Raw genomic sequence first — 18,693 nt, 5'->3', positions numbered from 1 at the left:
ACAGGTACAGAGATTTGCAGCTCTGTAATCAAGAGAAAAGCTAAAAAAACCTCAAACAGCAGCAGATCAAAGTTTTGAGAAGACTACAATAGAAGCTACTGGTCCACAATACCGAATCATTACAGAATATTTTTATTTACCAGAACCTCCTCTACCAAGTTTTGCAACGTAAGTGATCCCAATTGATCCTAGTACCAATGCCACACCTACAGCTACCTCCACTGAAAGCTGTTACACTGTTTCGTAAAATGCAGTCAGGCAGCTAAGTTAGTACTCTGTTAAGGCATGCAAATTCCCAAGTTATCAAATGAAAACTGAAGGATATATGGGGCTAATAACTTGCCTAATGACTGAACAGCAGGCCTGAGGCAACTTTTAAGTGTTACCACAGTAATTCACTCAGTCATGCCACTTTCCCATTTTAAATGCTTTGAAACCCTTTTTGCTCTGCTCAGGTATGGTGATAGTAAATCAGTTGCAGAAACCTCATTTTCACATGTTATACCTACTTTCAGAGACCTCTCCATGCAGAGAGTATCCATTTCTAAAGACAGAAACAGAGGAACATCTGGAAGCAGCCCCACGAAATCACCTAGATCCTTCCAGGCAAGTTAATGAACAGAGAGACTTTCCCTGCCAGATGCCTGACTACCCTTTAAAAAGCACATTCAAAAGCTATTCCACAACATCCCTACACTCAACATAACCAGAGTTTTCTCACCCCCAAAAGTTGGGTCATTTGCTAATATCAAATTGAAACTGACTTTGCCTAAAACAAGGGCAATGTCTTCTCCAGGGTGGCAGTGAGGAGTGAGGCATCACCCTTCCTTTTCCAAGCACCAATGGGAAGCATAAGCTTCCATTTTCCCATTTGCCTTCTTTTTAAGGTCAGCACCTAATTTTATTTTTTTTTCAACTGTCCTTATGAAAAATTACCGGAATTTTTCGCGAAGAACCTATTTTCTGAAAGCTTCATCATGATCTTCCCAATGTCAGGCTCAGATTTTCACATCCAAGTTTGGAGGCTTTTCTGTGCACTGTGTAAACTACCATGGGCCACTGTGTATGCAAAAGGCTAATGCATGAAATGTGCTGCCCATAGGTCACAGAAATGCTTTTCTTGAAAACACGGCATTTGAGTGCAAACATACAGTGTGAAACAACTGATACAGCATTTTCTGTGTTTAAAAGAAAAAAAAATAAGACCTTTTCTATGCAATAATATGTCAAATCTTTACCAAGATGTTTACAAGCTCAGTACACAAGTAGGATCTGTGTTTGGATATCTCCTAGGCCAGACAGAAAGCTGACAAGCTAGCTGGAAACTGTTGCTGACACTGTGTATAATCAACTGATTAAGAAAAAAATCTTTACAGTACTCAAAACTCATTCTCATTTCGCCTCAAGAAGTTTATCTTAAACAATTTTCTACGTGTGTTCCTCAGCACACCAAAAAAGGTCAGGAAAATATCCCACTGCGGCGTTGGTATTTCCTGACAGTGTAAGAGAACTAATTAGCTGCAGAAGATGACTGCAGAAGGAGCTCATCCTAATTCCTCTAAAACTGATCAAAACCCTGAATATTTAGTGGCATTAGTTTGCACTAGTTACAGAGAGTTAGCAGTAAATCTCAGAAGCTGAAGTGCAAAATCAGCCGCTATTCCCTTCAGCAGCCCCTTCCTGGTTGAGCGGTTTCTGCTCAGCCAGGGTCAGGCCCATCGTATGAGGGCTCCGAACCCACATCTATCAAAGCCAAAGTGAATTTGACAGCTAATTACAAAATCACAAGGCTTGAAGGAACAGAAGAGGAGTGCGCCCTCAGTGTGCCACAGAAGACAACTGGCAAGAAGAGGGCACTTAGTGAAAAGTGAAACAACAGTTTCAGTGCTGGAACTTGCTTAACAGTTCATTGGTTTCCTCAACAAGAACAAAATCCAGCTTATGCTCCCAAAAAAGTTTTGACTCTATACCGGTGACGGAACATAAATGGAAGCAATCTCTTTTTTAAACAAATGAAATAAAGACCTTATGTCTGAGTTCACAGTGTCCATGTGACCAAGATTCATGTAATACCCTTTTGGAGTTGAACATCATCTAGAAATCTGAAAAGCAGGTTTCTTTTCTCTTATTCATTCAACATACCATTTTTGGTTTGTTTTAGCAAAATTATATTCTTGAGTATGCAGTAGTCTGCTACTTAAGTGCCAAAAGAAGTAGGATGAGCAGCGTGCAGGCAGATAAAAATCAGGAGGCTGTAATTCCAAGCTGTACTCCTGCAGAAATAATTGTTCTACTTTTGTTTAAGGAGGGAAGGCAAAAGGTTACAACTAAGAATCTAGCTGTGGGTCCCTTTATAGAGAGCAGCAATTCATATGAGTTGTCCTGATCAATTTAGTGACAGAAGAGCCACAAATTTCATTTCTTTCAGTATAACAGGTTCATTAAAGTATTTCAGCTCCTCTCAATTCTTGGAGTGCCTTTTTTTTTTCCCTTGGGAAAATACAAGACTGAAAAAGATCAGTGGATGATGTTATTATTTAACACTAACAAACAGAACTGGATGGCTGCTTTTTGTAGCTGAATTTATGCTGAGCAATATGAAGACGAGAACCCTCCAAGGTCTTTGGTTAGCAAATTGCAGAGCACGTTAGAAAGCTCAGTCCAAAAGGAATGACAGGAAGCAGTTAAAACCAGCTTAAGAGGAAGAGCTCATCAAATGTAACTTCCCCCCTCCCCAGTCCCATTGCATTATTTTTAAGTAGTGCTACTTTATTTTATTTTGAGCATGACGAAAACATAGGTCTTTATAAACTTCCTCCCATGTTTAACATGTATGACAATGTGCTGCTGTTTAGGATAAGAAATGATAAAACTAATGGGGAAATGCAAAACGAATGTAATCATGCACATCCAAAAGGCTTCTAGAACATCACCTTAACTCCTACTGTTAGAAAAGTTTCAAGCATTTGTAGTGTTTATGAAGACTGATGTCTTGTTCTGTTTTATAGTTACAGAGTTAGTGGTTTTAGTTTCCTGTGGCAAAAGTAAATATTTATTATTATTACTACTATATATTTTACCCTGTAATCTCCAGGGATACCGTAGCCACAGAAAGAGATAGGTAGATGGTATACGCTTCACTGCAATTTCCTTTCCAGACTTCTCCGGAAAATGAGGTGCCCTGCTCTTACTCTTGAATGTCTTCTTTTTCCCTTTTCTATTTTACCTAAAACCAGAACTACTTACAGGAAGTCTGTCTATTTATTCTTGATACATGGAAGGATATAATAGTAAATATGAATTACTGCTTTTCCTGCCCTTTTCCCCATATCATATTGAAACGAAGTAAAGTCATTACCTAATCTTCTTGCAAGTCCAAAATCAATGAGTTTGATACTTGTACCGGTCTTGTTGACACACATAATATTTTCTGGCTTCAAATCCAAGTGGACAATACCCTGCTTATGGATGTACTGAACTCCTTCTGAAATCTGCTTCATATATTTAATGCACTCTCTCTCTGTCAGTTCAAAGTCTTCATCAATGATTCGTTCAAAGAGTTCTCCTCCAGAAACCCTATGAAAGAGAGAATAAAAAGAGCACTTCTGCAGCATTTTCATTTTGGCAATAATCAAATTATTTCCTTTACAGAAATACAGACAGTTCAATCTTGCAGTAGTCACTTCAAGACACTTTCCATACACACAAGGATTGCCTAGGAAGAACCATCTCTTGTGTGTGGTATAAATCAACAGATTTTTTTCCATTATGAATCTCCCAGGTTAGGACTGTGGAACACTAATACTGTTATCCCAGGCAGGAGACGGGATTTACATCCTGCCTTTAGGATTCAGTCACCTGCAACTGGCAGTATAGTGTGTGTCACCTGCTTGTCACCCCACACACGTGTTGATAACACCGCTCGCGGCTCTAAGCTCATGTTTCTCACTGCTTCCTTCCCTCCTATCCTCCATCACCATACAAGTGCTGATAACATAATTTAGAAACAAAGAAAACTAGAATTCATGGGATGGGTCCCAGGCAAAGAGGACAAAACTCCTAGTAGATGAGCAAAGTTATGGGAAGAAGAGAACTCAAGAGTTACAAAGAAAGGCTGAAGAACGAAGAATTCAAATGATACGGTTAATTGGAATGCAAAGCTCAAAGGGTAAATTACTGACCCAAGTGAACTCACAGGGAATTTCCTCCTTAGCTATGACAGGACAAGGATATAAGCCATAACTCTTTCAGTAATGGTATTTTCAGCTGAGCCATCATCACAGGTCAATTCCATATTTATGCTTCTTTTAGATGTGAAATAATTGGTCTTTCCAGGGTAGAATCTCCTGGATTGAACTCTTTGTCAAACTAAAGTGGGATATTTTTAATTTAGATTAATTAACACAAATTTTAAGTTGCCATTTGTTAGTTTATTTATTTGTTTTTAAATTCTAAGTTATGTCCAAAGATGGGAAATACTGTTTTTGTGTGTAGTGGGTGAATGACCCACACAGAAAGGTGCAAATGGTGAAGAGCATCTTTGCTTTTAGAAATCTGTTCTAAATTAAAAACTCCATGGTCTTTATATGGCTTAACATTTTGCAGCATTCATGCTTACTGCAAAATATAATTGCACATTTCAATTACAGAAAGAAAACATGGAACTGAAAGCTGGCCTTGCTGTGTTCGCAGGTTGCCAGACATATGATTGCAACTGTCATGTACTGAGCTGAAATCTAAACATATGGATTTCTGGATGCATTTGTTGCTTTGGTTGTAAGATCTCAGAAATTATATAATTAGAAATGCTACTGCAGTTTCCTATTAATGAGAAAATAGTCAGAATAACATATGCTTGAAAAACTGAGAGGTTATGCTAGATTATAGCACATCTGTAACAGAAAGCCTCTAATATGGCTAGAGCTGTTGGGGATCTAGTATTTTGTTACTTCAGTAAGACACCAACTAGTATGGAGGTGTTTATGGAAACATCTGTATGCAAAATGTTTATACCTGGAGCACTCTGCGATTGCAAATAATAACCATCCTACGCTAAAAAGTACCATTTTTTTCTGACTGTTTAACACAGATAAGGAGTTATTTTTACTATAAGTGCTGTACTTTTCAGATCCCTAAAGTGAAACATTTTTGGAAAACATACTATTGTCTGAAGTACCACTTTTTAGCATATTATTCAGAAATTAACTACTCGTTTAAAAAATGGTTTATTACAAAGTTTTGGTCTTGGAGGAACAGTGAGAAGAATCTGCCATGGAGTTGTTCAGGCAAAGAGTCAACTGCATTTTTATAAATGCTTCTTTCAAAAAAACAAAAGAGAAAACCTTAGTGACCTGTGCCAACTTCAATCACCACAAATGAATGGAGTTTACAGCTGAAATTTTGCTTTGATAATCTTAATTTGCAATACAATAATCTTCTTCTGGTCTATGTCAAAATAAACTGACTATCTGAAGTACATAAAAATTTAAAGGCACTTAGGGTTAGTGCTGAATGCTACTGTTTTTCAGATATTCTTTTTCCACTGAGATGCTTATTGTGGAACGAGTACAGCACTGCGTTTGAAAAGGAGATGCCTGCAATTTGTCCCTGACTTGCCGCAAATGGTAGATGGGAGGGTTTCCAGGGAAGAACACATCAGGTGATTTGAATCATTTTAGTGTTTGATTTTAAATGAATGATCAAAAATACTGAATTTATTATAAATATGAAATCAAACCATATAAAGTAGGGACATGACAAATATTAAAAGGAGAGAGGGTGAAGTTCAAAAAGTTATAAGAAAGATACAGGAATAAAATTAAAATTAAAAATTCAGGATGAATAGCAGGAAAAAAAAATCCAAAGGTGCTCCTCATCGAGAGCTTCAATTTGAGTGGACTGGTGGCAGGTGACCTTGAAATTCATACATTTAGACTTTTACAGCAATAAAGAGCACGGCTTGGATACTAAGAATTTTTGAAGGTATTTCCCACAACTTCTTTGATAAGCAAAGAGGTAGCAGGTTGATAGCTAAACCCAGAAGGATCCATCAGTGAGTGGCTTTCTAATGATACAGGCACAGTTGCCATGCAGGGACTGTGTCACCTGGCTAACATGACAGTACAGAGGCTACCAAGTCACCAGACACAAAGATTCCACATGAGCATGGCACTGCCCAGCCCCGCTCCCAAGCAGGGACATGCAGCTCCTGTCTGCCTGCTGCTGCTTAAGAACCGCTTCTCCTGCGGCTCTCAACACCATGGAAATTTTAGTGGAGGGGTTCAAAAGGCAGAAAAAGTGGCCATCACAAACTAAAATCACATCCTAATTAGACTGGTTAACAAAACAACTTTAAATTTGATTGCACTTTTCTGTATTTTTACAAAGTAATCCCCCCTTTTGCAGGGGGTAACTAATGGACCGTAAAGCCATATGCTATTCAAAACTCTTTATACATTTCCTTGTTTTCCATTAGGTCTGCCAGCTCCCAATTCCAAGCTAAGCAGGACTCCCTTCCCTTACTGTCATCAGCTTCCTCAGCTGCTGAATCTAAAAATAAAAGCACCTTCTTGCACTTAATTTCAGAGGTTGTATAATGGAGATCCAGTCCCTGAAATGTGCTGGTGCGATAGTAGTTTGCACATAACAGAGACAAGTGCCAAGCAAGCAGCCTAGACATATAGTCTCTTTTGCTTCTAACAACTTATGTCTTATTCAGCACTTCCAGCCAGCAAGAAAACTGCTTCTCCTTGCAGCAGTTAGCCTGTGAAGAAGATGTGGCAGTGGAACAGTGACTGGTGTAACTTCTAAGGGAAACCAGCAGCACAGATCAGTATTTCATTTTGTTTCTAGCTGCTACTGCCACAAGTGTGGGATTCACACTAAGCAGGTGCGTTATCAATGATGCCAATGGACATGTTGGTCACTGCTGGTTTTGAAGTCTGACCATGCTGTCTTTTCTTAGAATGAATTCTGGTGCATGAGCACGTTCTGAACCTTCTTTTTTTTTTTTTTTCTGGAAGTAAATATCTACCTTTAAATACAAAGACACCCAAATCACTGCCCTGTGAGATGCTTTACAGGACTGCTTTTGTGATGTGTTTCTGCTGCTTCCCATAGCAGTGTGGCATAAGTAGCTCAAGTAAAACAGTTTCTTGGAGGTAAAAAATAAGTGTTGCTACCTTAGTCGGCAAGAGCAAGACAGCAAACATAGGCCGTCTTCAAATTCAGCTTTACTTAACTGTGTAGCTTTGGATGAAAAGTGCAATGACTTTCAAGTAAAGGAGAAATTCCCTTCTGCAACTATTAACACCTAGGCCAGCACAGGGAATCTGTGCTTTGACATTAGGGGTAGATGATGCCATGTTTAATTAGGTGTGTTTTTGGAGAACCATCTTTCTGCATCTACTATTCTAGATTTAGAACATTCACTGTGTTCACCTATGGAGACTTTTTAGACAGCACTCCCTTATTACACGTAAATCTCCTGCAATCAGAGTATTTATGTTGCTGCAGGAAAAACACATCAGATGATCTCTTTTAAGGTCTCTTGAAAATATAACTGGATGTAGCACTTGATGAAAACTAAAGCATTCCCAATACCTTTTGGGTACTATAAATTTGCCTGCTTGGATTTTTCATGAAAATTCAACTATTTAGTTAGAATGTAGCTTAGATGTTTGCTTTCTCAAGCATATCTTTCTCTTCTACTATCTGTTGTGCACCAATATTCAATTCTCTGCAAGAGAGAATCGATTAGTATTTAAGTGAAATTTGATACAGATTTCTTCAGTACAAGTTTAGAACTCCCTCAGGAAAGAAATATTTTTTCTCGTCTTTAAACATGTTTTTGATTCAAAATACAAGCCCAAATTGCAGCTGACTTTTCTTCTCTCCCTCCCAAGCTGGTAATAAAAGAGTGAGCTGCAGGAAAACATCACATGTACTGATTAAAAACAAACAAACTAGACAATAAAGACTGTAACACATCTCCACTGATTTTTAAGAGATACAACACAGTTTCACTTACACAGTTTAAAAAAGTAGGATAAATAATTGGAAAAACTTGCAAAATGTGAAAACCATCCAGGCCCTGCAGATCTTGAAGCTTTTGACAGTCCCGTGTCTAGGTGAGTTGCTACTTTTGCATGCACAATTATTTTCAACATTATTAGCTTTTTTTAGTGTGATCTGCTTTATACTTACATTTCCAAGACCATAACGATGTTGGCTTTTTCTTCAAAGGCATCTATGCATTGGACAAGTTTTGGATGATGTAGACAGTTCATGATGCTGATTTCATCCCGTATGTTTTCTTTTTCCTTAGCAGAATATGCTTTGAAAAATTTTCCTGCCCAAACTTTTCCAGTCTTCTTTTCGACAAGCCTAAAGACTTGTCCAAATTTCCCCCTGAAAATATATAACTATTTCCATAAAACGTTTTTGCAATATATGGGCCACCATGAATAGCAGCGGTTTACTAAATATTTCAGTGCAATCACTCCATTCTGAAACGTCTTCATACCAAGTACCATTTTGTACTGATTTGTGCAGAGTAATCTGCAAGAACTTTTGCAGGAATACCACATGTAGAGATACTCTGCTATTCCAACTAGCAAGTTTGATATAAGAGGCTTCAAAAATGGGCTCCTACCAGGCTTTCATTCACGTGACTCATGTTTTCCTGCACAGTTTTCTATGGGTCATACACCTCTGGAGGGGCAGCAGATAGGAGACATCTCAGGTATAGGACACAGGATGTAAGTGAAATCAGAATCTAAATGCCAGAGGCCTCAGTACTATTATTTCACATTGCTGGGCAGCTACAGTTCTACCTCTGCACTGCACTAATCCAGATTCTTTAATGGCAGCACATGGGATCCCCTGGCCTTCAGCACCACCAGCAGTGCGAATCACTGAAAGATTCTCGTGGCATGCAGTTCACAGAACCACGAGTTTGAGCCCTGAGAACCAGCCAAGCTAATCACTGACCTTCACTGAGCAATACTACTAATGCTCTTGGGATTATGACCGCTGTCAACAGAGATTCTAGCCCATGGGCAGGATAATCTTATTACCGCTAATGGATATAATGGAAATGCAAGTACACAATATGTACCTTTTTTTTAGCTGGCTTTCAGACTACTGAACAACGAATGAATCATCTAACTGTATTCATTTGTGAGCTCCATTTTCCTTGCCAGAAATGCATGTAGTACCTATTTAAAATTATCAATTAATAGGAATAAAGGATGTTTATGGAGTGGAGGCCAACATATCTCAAAAACTATTTTTACTGCAACAGATGAGCCCAGATGGAATGCTGAAAGTGCAAGACACCATCAAAGAATGAATGCATATGATCTTTATAATTGACTGTTAGCCTTGAAAACTCTTGTCTTCAAAAGCACAGTACAGTACTTACGATCCAAGTCTTTCTTCAATATTATAGACATCTGAAACTTTTTGTTCAGTGTTGATAGTAACTGTCCGATACTCGACCTCTGTTTCTTTCCCTTCTACAAATAAGTATTAAAGATCATGATTAAAACCTCCATAAAACATGAATTAAAACCACAGATTTGCATTTGTCCTGATTAAACTATGAACTTCTTACCATCATCAGAGAGTTCTGCTTCGTCCTCTTTAACTTCTGTGATGGAAAAAAAAAGGACATGAATCACTTATTATATAGGATACAGTACTTACATAAGATAGTCAAATTATTCACAGTAGCATGGGCAACTGGTAGACCCTGTGGCTAAGAAGCAAAAGACAGTCAGGGAGTTTGTGCATTAACTTAATAATTAAAATCTCTTCACCACTTCGATGTGACTGTTGACTGCACAATCACAATCGGGTCACCATTACTTAATAAATCAAGTTTATGTGTTTTGTAGTACTTGTCTAATGTACCTGCCTACTAGAAACAAAGGCATGCTGAATCAGTTCAAAGTGATCTAATAAATAGCTTTAGGAATGCCTTAGTGAAATAGAAAACAAATTAAAAGTATCAGAATCAATAAGAACACTTCTGTTCAGTGATGAATCTTTGTTCAATGATGAATCTTGCTCTTCTATGCATTTTTTGGATTGTAAAGCCAGAAGTAAAGCAAGTTTGAACATGAAAAGATTTTCTGCAAAGCATCCAGACAAATTTTTCAGACTCAAGATGACTAGAAAATCTGGACAGCATGTACCTTCCTGAACATGACTGAATTTTGAAATCATTGAGGTCCAAATGGAGCCTCTGTTCTGCAGGTGTACTCAAAGGCAGGCAGAGGTGTTGGCAAGCCCAGTGACATGTGACAGAGTAAAATCTAGCCTGAGTGTCTTGATTTTCATTTTTAATTTTCATGTGTGTGAACTCTCAGTAACGCTGTTTGTGTGTGGTTCACTACGTTGCCTGCAGGTATGAGGGGAAGGGGGTTTTAGCTGGAATGTTGTTGTGTATTACTTGCCCTGTTTGGGCTTGCTCCTGAGACCTGTGGCTCTGACCAGTAACTTGAGAAACTGCAAAGGCACAGTGACCTGTACAACTCTCCCTCTAGCTGCTGAGGCTGCACTTCGCCATCGCAGACTGCAAGCCTAACCAAGTGATTTATACCCACTGTGTCAACAGATTTATGTTATGAAACATTAATGCGGTACTCTCAATGCTCTTAGGTGCTTTAGAGTATAGAGTTATATGCAGTGGATGAGAAGAAAATAACAGAAAAAAGGGTGCATGGTGAGCAGATAGCTGTGTGATGCACGAGCATCACCTTTTGACATCCAACACACAATACTGCATCTGTATTGAGGTAGCAAATCCAATCAAGTAGATATTATCTGTTACTAAAGCCCTCTCGCTTTTTTTTAAATTCTGGATTTGCAACCTTTGTATGACCCAGCATGGACTAGGTGTTGCAGCGATTTACCAGAAGGGCAGGGAGGGAAGCAAGTTCTCCCCACTCGGGTAGCTGTCCTCAGATCTTTCTCAGCTAGAAACCACACTTGCACAGAGCACATCACATTTTCCTCCCCTTTTAAGGGCTGCACAAGGGAGCTGATTCCAACCATGCTGCCAGTAGTTAGCGTCTGCCAAGTACTGATGAGACAAAGAAGTCAGTTCCCAGTTCTGCAGCGACACTATATTGAAGCCATGAACTAGAAACATTTTGGTCCACCAGTGGAAGCCTAAATTAGATAAGCAGAACAGATCAGAGCTTGGTAAGCACTGAGTAGCTGTGCTAAAACCTTCTTCAGAAGTGAGTCAGTGGTACCGTAATCTGTTGTGACTTACAACCTTATTTTAGTAGATGTTTTCTGTAAGTGCACAGTGAAAAGTTAGCTATGTCTTTTTTCACTAAGACTATATGGAAATTGCTAATTTGCACTGGCCACCTCAGTATGAAAATTAGTAATCAATCTTTCTGGCAGCAATGGAAAATCCCTGGTTACTCAGCTAAAATGTTTACATAGATGGCAGCTTAAAGTCCTGGCTTTGAGAGGTGCTGAACACATGCATTTTCCACTGCCTTTAATTAAAGCATCAGTTATGTGAACACACACTTGAAAAATAACGCTTTATGTGACTTGCCCTTTCTCCATGCTAGCTGCAGTATCAAGAACTGAAATCAAGAAGCCCTGGCACTGAGAGCACCAAGATAATCCATCCTCTTGCAAACAGAATACACCTTCTTTTCACTCAAAATCATTTTTAATTGTTTTCTGTATGTGCCACAATGATTCACAGTCTTTCTAGCCTTTTTGTATTAAATCTGTGTAAGAAAATTCCCAGCCTTTAAAAGAAAAATAGTATAAGCAGTACTTGCTCAATGAAAAACAAACATAGTGAAGAATCAGGCCCCCAGCTGTAGAAAGTGCTTGTCCTGCAGCTAAAGAAAGAGGGCATTCAAACACAGGGAATTTTATTATGAAGGGCCAATACTATGTAGCTTCCTTTCAAATTTATTGCTAGTTTAAATGCTATTTTCTCCCCTTTGAAGGGAAGATCCATCTTGATTTAGATCAGGCTTTATATCTTCAAAATACAGGAAAGTAATTTCTCATAGTGCATACAATTTAGCACTTGAAGAGAAATATGATTTACTTTTGTTTGGAAATGTCTGTTGAGAGGCTTACATAGTTGGGTGATGCTGCACCACTTTGCTGTCATTTTGTCTTGCTGTGGCAAGAAAAGATAACATCAAAAGGATTATGTGACACATTCAGAACTCCAAAGCCCTGCATATGTACGTAAGGGAAGAGAGATACGACACACGGTGCACTCTTCAAAGAAGGAAAAATGGCAAAATACATTACATTGCTCTGTTTGCAATGGCATGTAGCAATAGGATGAGGGGCAATGCTTTTAAACTAGAGCAGGGTAGATTTAGACTAGACGCTTGGAAGATGTTCTTTACCACAAGGATGGTGAGACCCTGGAACAGGTTGCCCAGAGAAGCTGTGGCAGCTCCCTCCCTGGAAATGTTCAAGGCCAGGTTGGACGGGGCTTGGAGCAACCTGCACTAGTGGGAGGTGTCCCCACCCATGGCAGGGAGGCTGGAACTAGGTGATGTTTAAGGTCGCTTCCAATCCAAACCATTCTATCAGGCTATGACTCTGATTCTATTCCTGATTTGGGCTTTTTGGTGTGGTATGACTACCAAAGAGGTCCTTGCACAGTGGGTAGATGTGGGTATGCACAAAAATCTGCATTCAATATCTGTTTTTTAGAAATAATGCTGATTTTTGCGTGTGTGTACAATTTTGGTACCAGTTTACAAATAATTTTTGAAATGCTCCAGCTCTTCTTATCTTCTTATCTTCTTAAGATATTGAGAATATCTTAAGAAAAAATAAGAGGCAAAAGATACTGAAAAATATTTTTACAAGTACTTGTGATTATAATCAAAAACCTTTAAAAAATTTTTAGCACCCATCATGCTGCAAAACAAACATGCTAAGTAGGATAGCCTTGAATTCACAAGTTTGGGGTACTAGGGGCAACAGGACTGAGGTGCTCTGCCACACTAGGATTTGAAGCAGGTGTGAGAGGCTAACTCGGTTTCTGCTGCATATTCAGTGCTTGGCTAGCAGCAAGCACATTACATTTTCCAAAAGCAAATTTGGGATAGTGTTTATGACTCGTTTTTCCATGCTGTGTCCAGTGTAAACTGTAATGAATCCATCAGCAAGTTTCAGGTAAGCCACCAAACAACATTTTCTAACTGGGCACAGCCCGAATGTGTAACCTGTGTGTGAAATGTTTCATCTTCCATTACCTCCACACATTACCTACAGCAGTCTGTCAGCCAGCACTCACAGAGTAAGCCAGAAGTCATATTACAGGTTGCTTTCACAAGGCAGGGTTTTAGGATGCCTGAAGTGAAGTTTCCACACTGGCTGCATGCAAAACTCAGATGCTTAGACACCTACATGAAGTCTGCAAAGGGATTTCAGCACACTTACAGCCAGCATAAGCATTCCTCGCACAGAGGCGCATGTGAAGGAATGTGTGCAGCTGCCTGACCTCACTGGGGAACTGTTAGGGTGTCATTTAATTGAATTTAGATTTATTTTTTTTTCCTCTTCACAACTAACCTTCTTGTTTCTCTCCAACTTTTACCAGCTCAGATTCTTGACTGGGCTCGCTGATGCCATATACGTTAGCAGCTCGCACACGGAATTTGTACTCCCGGTCAGCCTGCAGGTCCTGCACATTGAAAGAGGTGCTGCGGCAGGTAGTGAGATCTGTCCATTTGTTATCCACTGAGTTCCAGATCTCCACAGTGTAGGATTGCACTGCACTTCCACCGTCGTAAGAGGAGCCGTACCACGAGAGAGTGAGGGATGAACTCCGTATATCTGATGCGCAAGGTGTTCCGGCAGGCGGGTCTGGTTTATCTGCAGAAACACGCACAAAGCTCATTAGACGAGATCGTGAGGGTGAGAGGTAGGACTTCCACTAGGACACCACTGGCCCTAGCCAACAGCATTTTTCTTTCAGTGCTGTTGCTCTGCTTCAGAGGTTTGTACTATAGGGTGAGGAACAACTGCAGCACAGACATACCTGCGTTAAGGAACACAGACGCCAATGCCACACAGGCCTCAGCATGGGTTGTTCAGTTCCCATGAAGCCATGCCGAAGCCCAATGCCCTTCAGAGCTATCATTACAGAAACTATGGAGACCAAAACCAGTCACAGCTGTGCCTGCAAGTACTGAAATCAAATCTCCCACAATAGTGCAAACTGCTCCTTGGTGAACTTCCTTAGAGGTTTATCCCTGTTTCAGTCACCATAGCTGTGATGCTCTTCCTCCAGCTCCCTTCATACTTCAGGGCCACTACTGACCTCTCACAGCCTCAGAATGTGCCACCTGTCCAGCTGTACCCAGGTGGCAGAAATACTAAAACCAGTTTGTTGTCACAGATCTTGACGAGTGACAAATTTGTCTGCTAACAATGAGGTGAACAACTTGGCCTATGTGCAGCTTTTGGAAGCCCGATGTGCTTTGTAGTATAAAGGAATTCAACTTAGAATGTATCATGTATATATTCAGATTCTTTTAATTTCATGTGCTTTTTTGGAAATGGTTGGGGAGGTGGAAGATAGGAACTTGGTTTTTTCTTCAGTTAGAGTCTTGCTCCCCAAGTCCTCATTTGCATGAATAGAGCCAATATCACCAGAACCTGTTGTGCATATGAGCAGCTAACTACGCAAACACTCGATACAATACAAAAAACTTGCAGTTATATGATCTTTTCAAAGTGATGTTTAATGATTATATATTCATTAAAATGGATGTTTTTCTAAGACAGAAAAATGTTGCCTTTATGAAAAAAATTACTAATTAAGAAAATGATTAGGAAAGTTAAGTACTTCAAAAGACTTTAAAGGGAAAAAATATCTTCCTTGAGAATAATCCTCTCAGAAGCAATCTAGCAAAACCTACAAAATAATGATGATGTTGATCTGGATGAACTAGTGGCCAAAGGTTGAATAAGAAATCAAAGGATGGGATAAAATGACAGAAGATGAAAAGAAAAGGATAGAAAGTGTGAGGTGCTACAAACAGTGGTTACACTAGACAGACTGATAAAATCCTGTCCCATTTTGCTTGTAAAACTGCTAATGGGCATTATCACTTTTTCCTTAAGAAAGTGAGAGCTGGCAAACCAGCCAACAATATGGCCACTTTTTCAGCAATAAAAACATCCAAATGCTGGGGGAAACTACTGTGGACTTTGATCAAAGCCTTATTGTGGTAGACTATATCAGTTATTCCTCCATACTCAAATTATCATTCCTAGGAAAATCACCAAGCAGACAAAAATAGCCACAGTTTGTCACAAACATGCCTTTAGTTCTTGGACAGACGGACCTCTCCTCTGACTGCTGTGGTTTTACTCATAGGGAGTGAAAACGGGGTAGTCTGATCTGCTCAAGACAGTTAAATAGCTGTTCACTGTTTGGAAGAGCACAAGCTCTGTTGGTGAACTATTTCCCTTAAAAACACTTATCATAGAATCACAGAATGGCCTAGGCTGGAAGGGACCTTAGAGATCATCTAGTCCAACCTCCCTGTTTTGGGAAGGGATGCCATCTCTCGACTAGATCAGGCCACACATGGGGACCGAGCAGGAATCGAACCCGCGACCTCGGTGTTGGTCCTTGTTGCCAGCACCACACTCAAACCACTGAGCTAACCGGCCCCCTTCTGTAATTCCTTTTAGTTAAGCTGTAATGGAAAATCCATCTCCCTCCACAACTTAAATATATCAGGAATTTCTAAACAGAACTTGGTAAGTATGAGGGAAACGAGGGAGAAAGGGAGATGGACACCAAGGGTTTGCTGCTGCACTCAGCATGAGAATGCCCAGCGGAAGGCTTGCCAGAATGTCGGTTATCTTTATTCATTTTGGCAATTCATTTTGGCAACACTTAAAACACTATTCTGCTAGGAGTCATCATTATACAGTACATCTCTCATTAAACACAAATATCAGAGACCGGATGTCCTTAACCTCTGGAGCAGCTTGTTGCCCTCCTGTGTTGTCACTTTTTACTCACCTCATTTTCTAGCAGAATAAAAGGGACTACTGAGAAACATGGATTTATAGTGTAGATACCATGAACTGAACCATAGAGAAGTTACATGGTTTGTCCAAGATTACAGAGAGAGAGCATAGCAAAGAGGAGAACTGAATCTTGACCTCTTGGTGCCCAAACAGCAGCACCCCTCTTCCCGGCACTAGTCCTGCCCCAGCCTTCTTGGAGCTGCCAGAAGTGAGAATTCAATGCTCACACCACTCACAATATCAGAATGCTTGTACAATACTAGAGCAGCTGCCAGAGAGCTGGTTGTGTGGCACACGTGGATTATATGATTTTAGTCAAACAACAGTGATAGCCATCTTCTTTTCACTACAACCTACTCTCCATGCATACCTTGTAGGGAATGGTGCTACCTCTGTATTCTTCAAAATCTATACAGAAGAAGAATCTTCAGTTCTGTGCCTTGTTTTCCCCCTATATAATCATCATTGCATCATCTCAAGATGCAGACAGAAGAACTTGGATAAGTAACAGCTGACTTATCCCAAATCCAAACAGAGCAGTTGCTGATAGCAAGAGGAAAATACTTTGAAGAAAAAGCTAAGGCAGTAGTCTATCACCTTACAGAGGCATCTGTTCGGGTTTGCCAAAGTAGTGCAGATTCTCTGACATCTGCTATGCACACAGCTAAATCTGGACAGTATGTCTTTGGTGTTGTTTTTTTTTTAAAAAAAAGTTAGCTTGCTCTAATGCTCTGCATGGAATTTTTACGTTGAAGGAGGAAAGAATGCATATGCTTCAGTCTTTGTGGAGCACAGTAGCCTGCTTTCTGCGCAGGACATGAAAATACTGTCTCTCTTTGCTGGCTTCCAACACACTTCTGTTTTCAAATGAAACTGGGCATGATTTATCAGTTGCCTAGGCCACAGTTACCTTAGTGACCTCTCTTTCCATGACTCACCTAGATAACTGCAATCCATTCGGCCAGCACAGTTTACAGAAGCAAGGCTTAGGTATGTGTGCACTGAAGAGAAAATATTCATGACCAAGGGAACATAATCAGAAAAGAAAATCCTACACGGCTTTAGTCTAGTATCTATGAGCCTTGGGAATATTTCTACTTTCCTAATAAATTTTTCGCAGAAGTCAATGACAAAAACCTGCAACCTTAGGTGGAATCTCAAGAGGCAGAAAGATGCATGTTTTTGTTTGAAGTCTACCATGTGTCGCTCCTTACAGATCTGCTCAATGTATAAATACTGGGCTAGGGAGATCATAAACCAGAATGAAAGCCTAATCTTTGCTCTTTCTTAATATGCCAGACGTATACGTACCATTTTACCATGCTTAAAAGTATTTCATATCAGACTGGATGGCATTCTACAGCTCTGCACATTCAGAGAATTTGCAGATGGTCTCTCCATGTATTTGTTTTGTTTCTCAAGAGTTTATTCTATGGGGATTTTAAAGGTTACCCTTTATTCATCTGTCTGTATTGAAAGCTAGGAAATTTTGCCAAAATACATTCCCTTCTGAAAAATGAAATCTCTATCAGCACAATTAACTGGTTCCAATAAAAATATCCAGTGGACGGAGGAGGGGTGTGGAAATCAAGCACAATTCTCTATTTTGTCCTTCTATTTTAGCTTTTAGCATACCATTAGTGTCCTTGATCTGCCCATCTTCAAGATTTCACTTGCCTGTCATGTGTAGTCTTTTACACACACAAACATATTCAATACTTAGGCTTATATTGTGAGGGCTTTACATAGGCGTCACAGGATCACAATTTTATTCTTCCTATCCTGGACCAAACCATAGCCACAAGCCAACCTGTGAACTGGAAGGAAGGGAATTACACACTGCTCCTTGTGAACTTTCCTATTTTAAAATATCAAGTTGTGACTTCAGTTTCACTGCTATATGCAACAAAAGAAATGTATATATTCTTCACCAGAAGATGTCTTAACTGTGTGAAACCAGGGGTGTGCCAGCCTTTTCTAACTTGCAGCATGCACATAACATCAAGATCAGGATGTAGTTACATTTTATGTAATTGTAGATTGTCACAGTCAAGTTGGCTGTCCCCACAAAATCCTGTTGAACTTGGTTGGAATCCTACAAACTCCATCACCTCCTTTGTAGCAGACAGCACTTAAACCTCTTGTACTAGGATGCATGGTCACCTCACTTGCCTAATATTAGGACTGCAGAAGCTAACAAGATAGCTGGAGGCTGGACAGTTAAATGCTAAGGGGGACTCAAGCACAAAGCTCCCCACATAATCTCTGTAGGAGTATCAGTAGGGCTGCCCCAAGCTGGCTCCCAAAGCCTGATGGCAAGCAGAGGAGATGGCCAGACAGCTAATTTGGCCTCAAGCCTGCCCCAGGGATGGTTCCAGAGACTGCGCGAAGTCACTGACACCAGTGGCACAGAGGATACAGCAGCAACTCCAATGTGCCATACACCGTACACCACACACCATCCACCGTACCGAGGGGACTAAGGGGAGAGGAGATGATGTGAAGGAGGGCTCTACCGCTTTCCAACTTTTGTGCTCCAGCAAACTAGACACAGATTAAAAAAAAAATACTTCCCAACAAAGTGAGACATAAGCGACTGCTACCCAAGAGCAAGGAGGTCAGATTCCC

The 18,693-nt window shown here is 40.0% G+C and overlaps 1 protein-coding gene across 3 annotated transcripts in view; it reads right to left on the bottom strand.

The window, feature by feature from the left end:
* Nucleotides 1–18,693, bottom strand: part of LOC104273126 (myosin light chain kinase, smooth muscle) — a 73,060-nt gene that overhangs the window by 14,932 nt on the left and 39,435 nt on the right. For 2 of the 3 annotated variants that reach the window (XM_009868342.1, XM_009868344.1), the window contains exons 7-11: nucleotides 13,588–13,890; nucleotides 9,617–9,649; nucleotides 9,425–9,518; nucleotides 8,206–8,409; nucleotides 3,359–3,576 (exon numbers count right to left, since the gene is read on the bottom strand). In XM_009868342.1, coding sequence (XP_009866644.1) covers nucleotides 3,359–3,576; nucleotides 8,206–8,409; nucleotides 9,425–9,518; nucleotides 9,617–9,649; nucleotides 13,588–13,890 — 852 coding nt within the window. Of the gene's footprint in view, nucleotides 1–3,358; nucleotides 3,577–8,205; nucleotides 8,410–9,424; nucleotides 9,519–9,616; nucleotides 9,653–11,678; nucleotides 11,682–13,587; nucleotides 13,891–18,693 lie in introns of all 3 variants that reach the window. The other variant, XM_009868343.1, reaches the window with a different exon arrangement.

The sequence above is a fragment of the Apaloderma vittatum genome, unplaced genomic scaffold (assembly GCF_000703405.1).
Source record: "Apaloderma vittatum isolate BGI_N311 unplaced genomic scaffold, ASM70340v1 scaffold15164, whole genome shotgun sequence".
Lineage (NCBI taxonomy): Eukaryota > Metazoa > Chordata > Aves > Trogoniformes > Trogonidae > Apaloderma > Apaloderma vittatum.
This window is presented reverse-complemented; position numbering and strand designations above follow the sequence as displayed.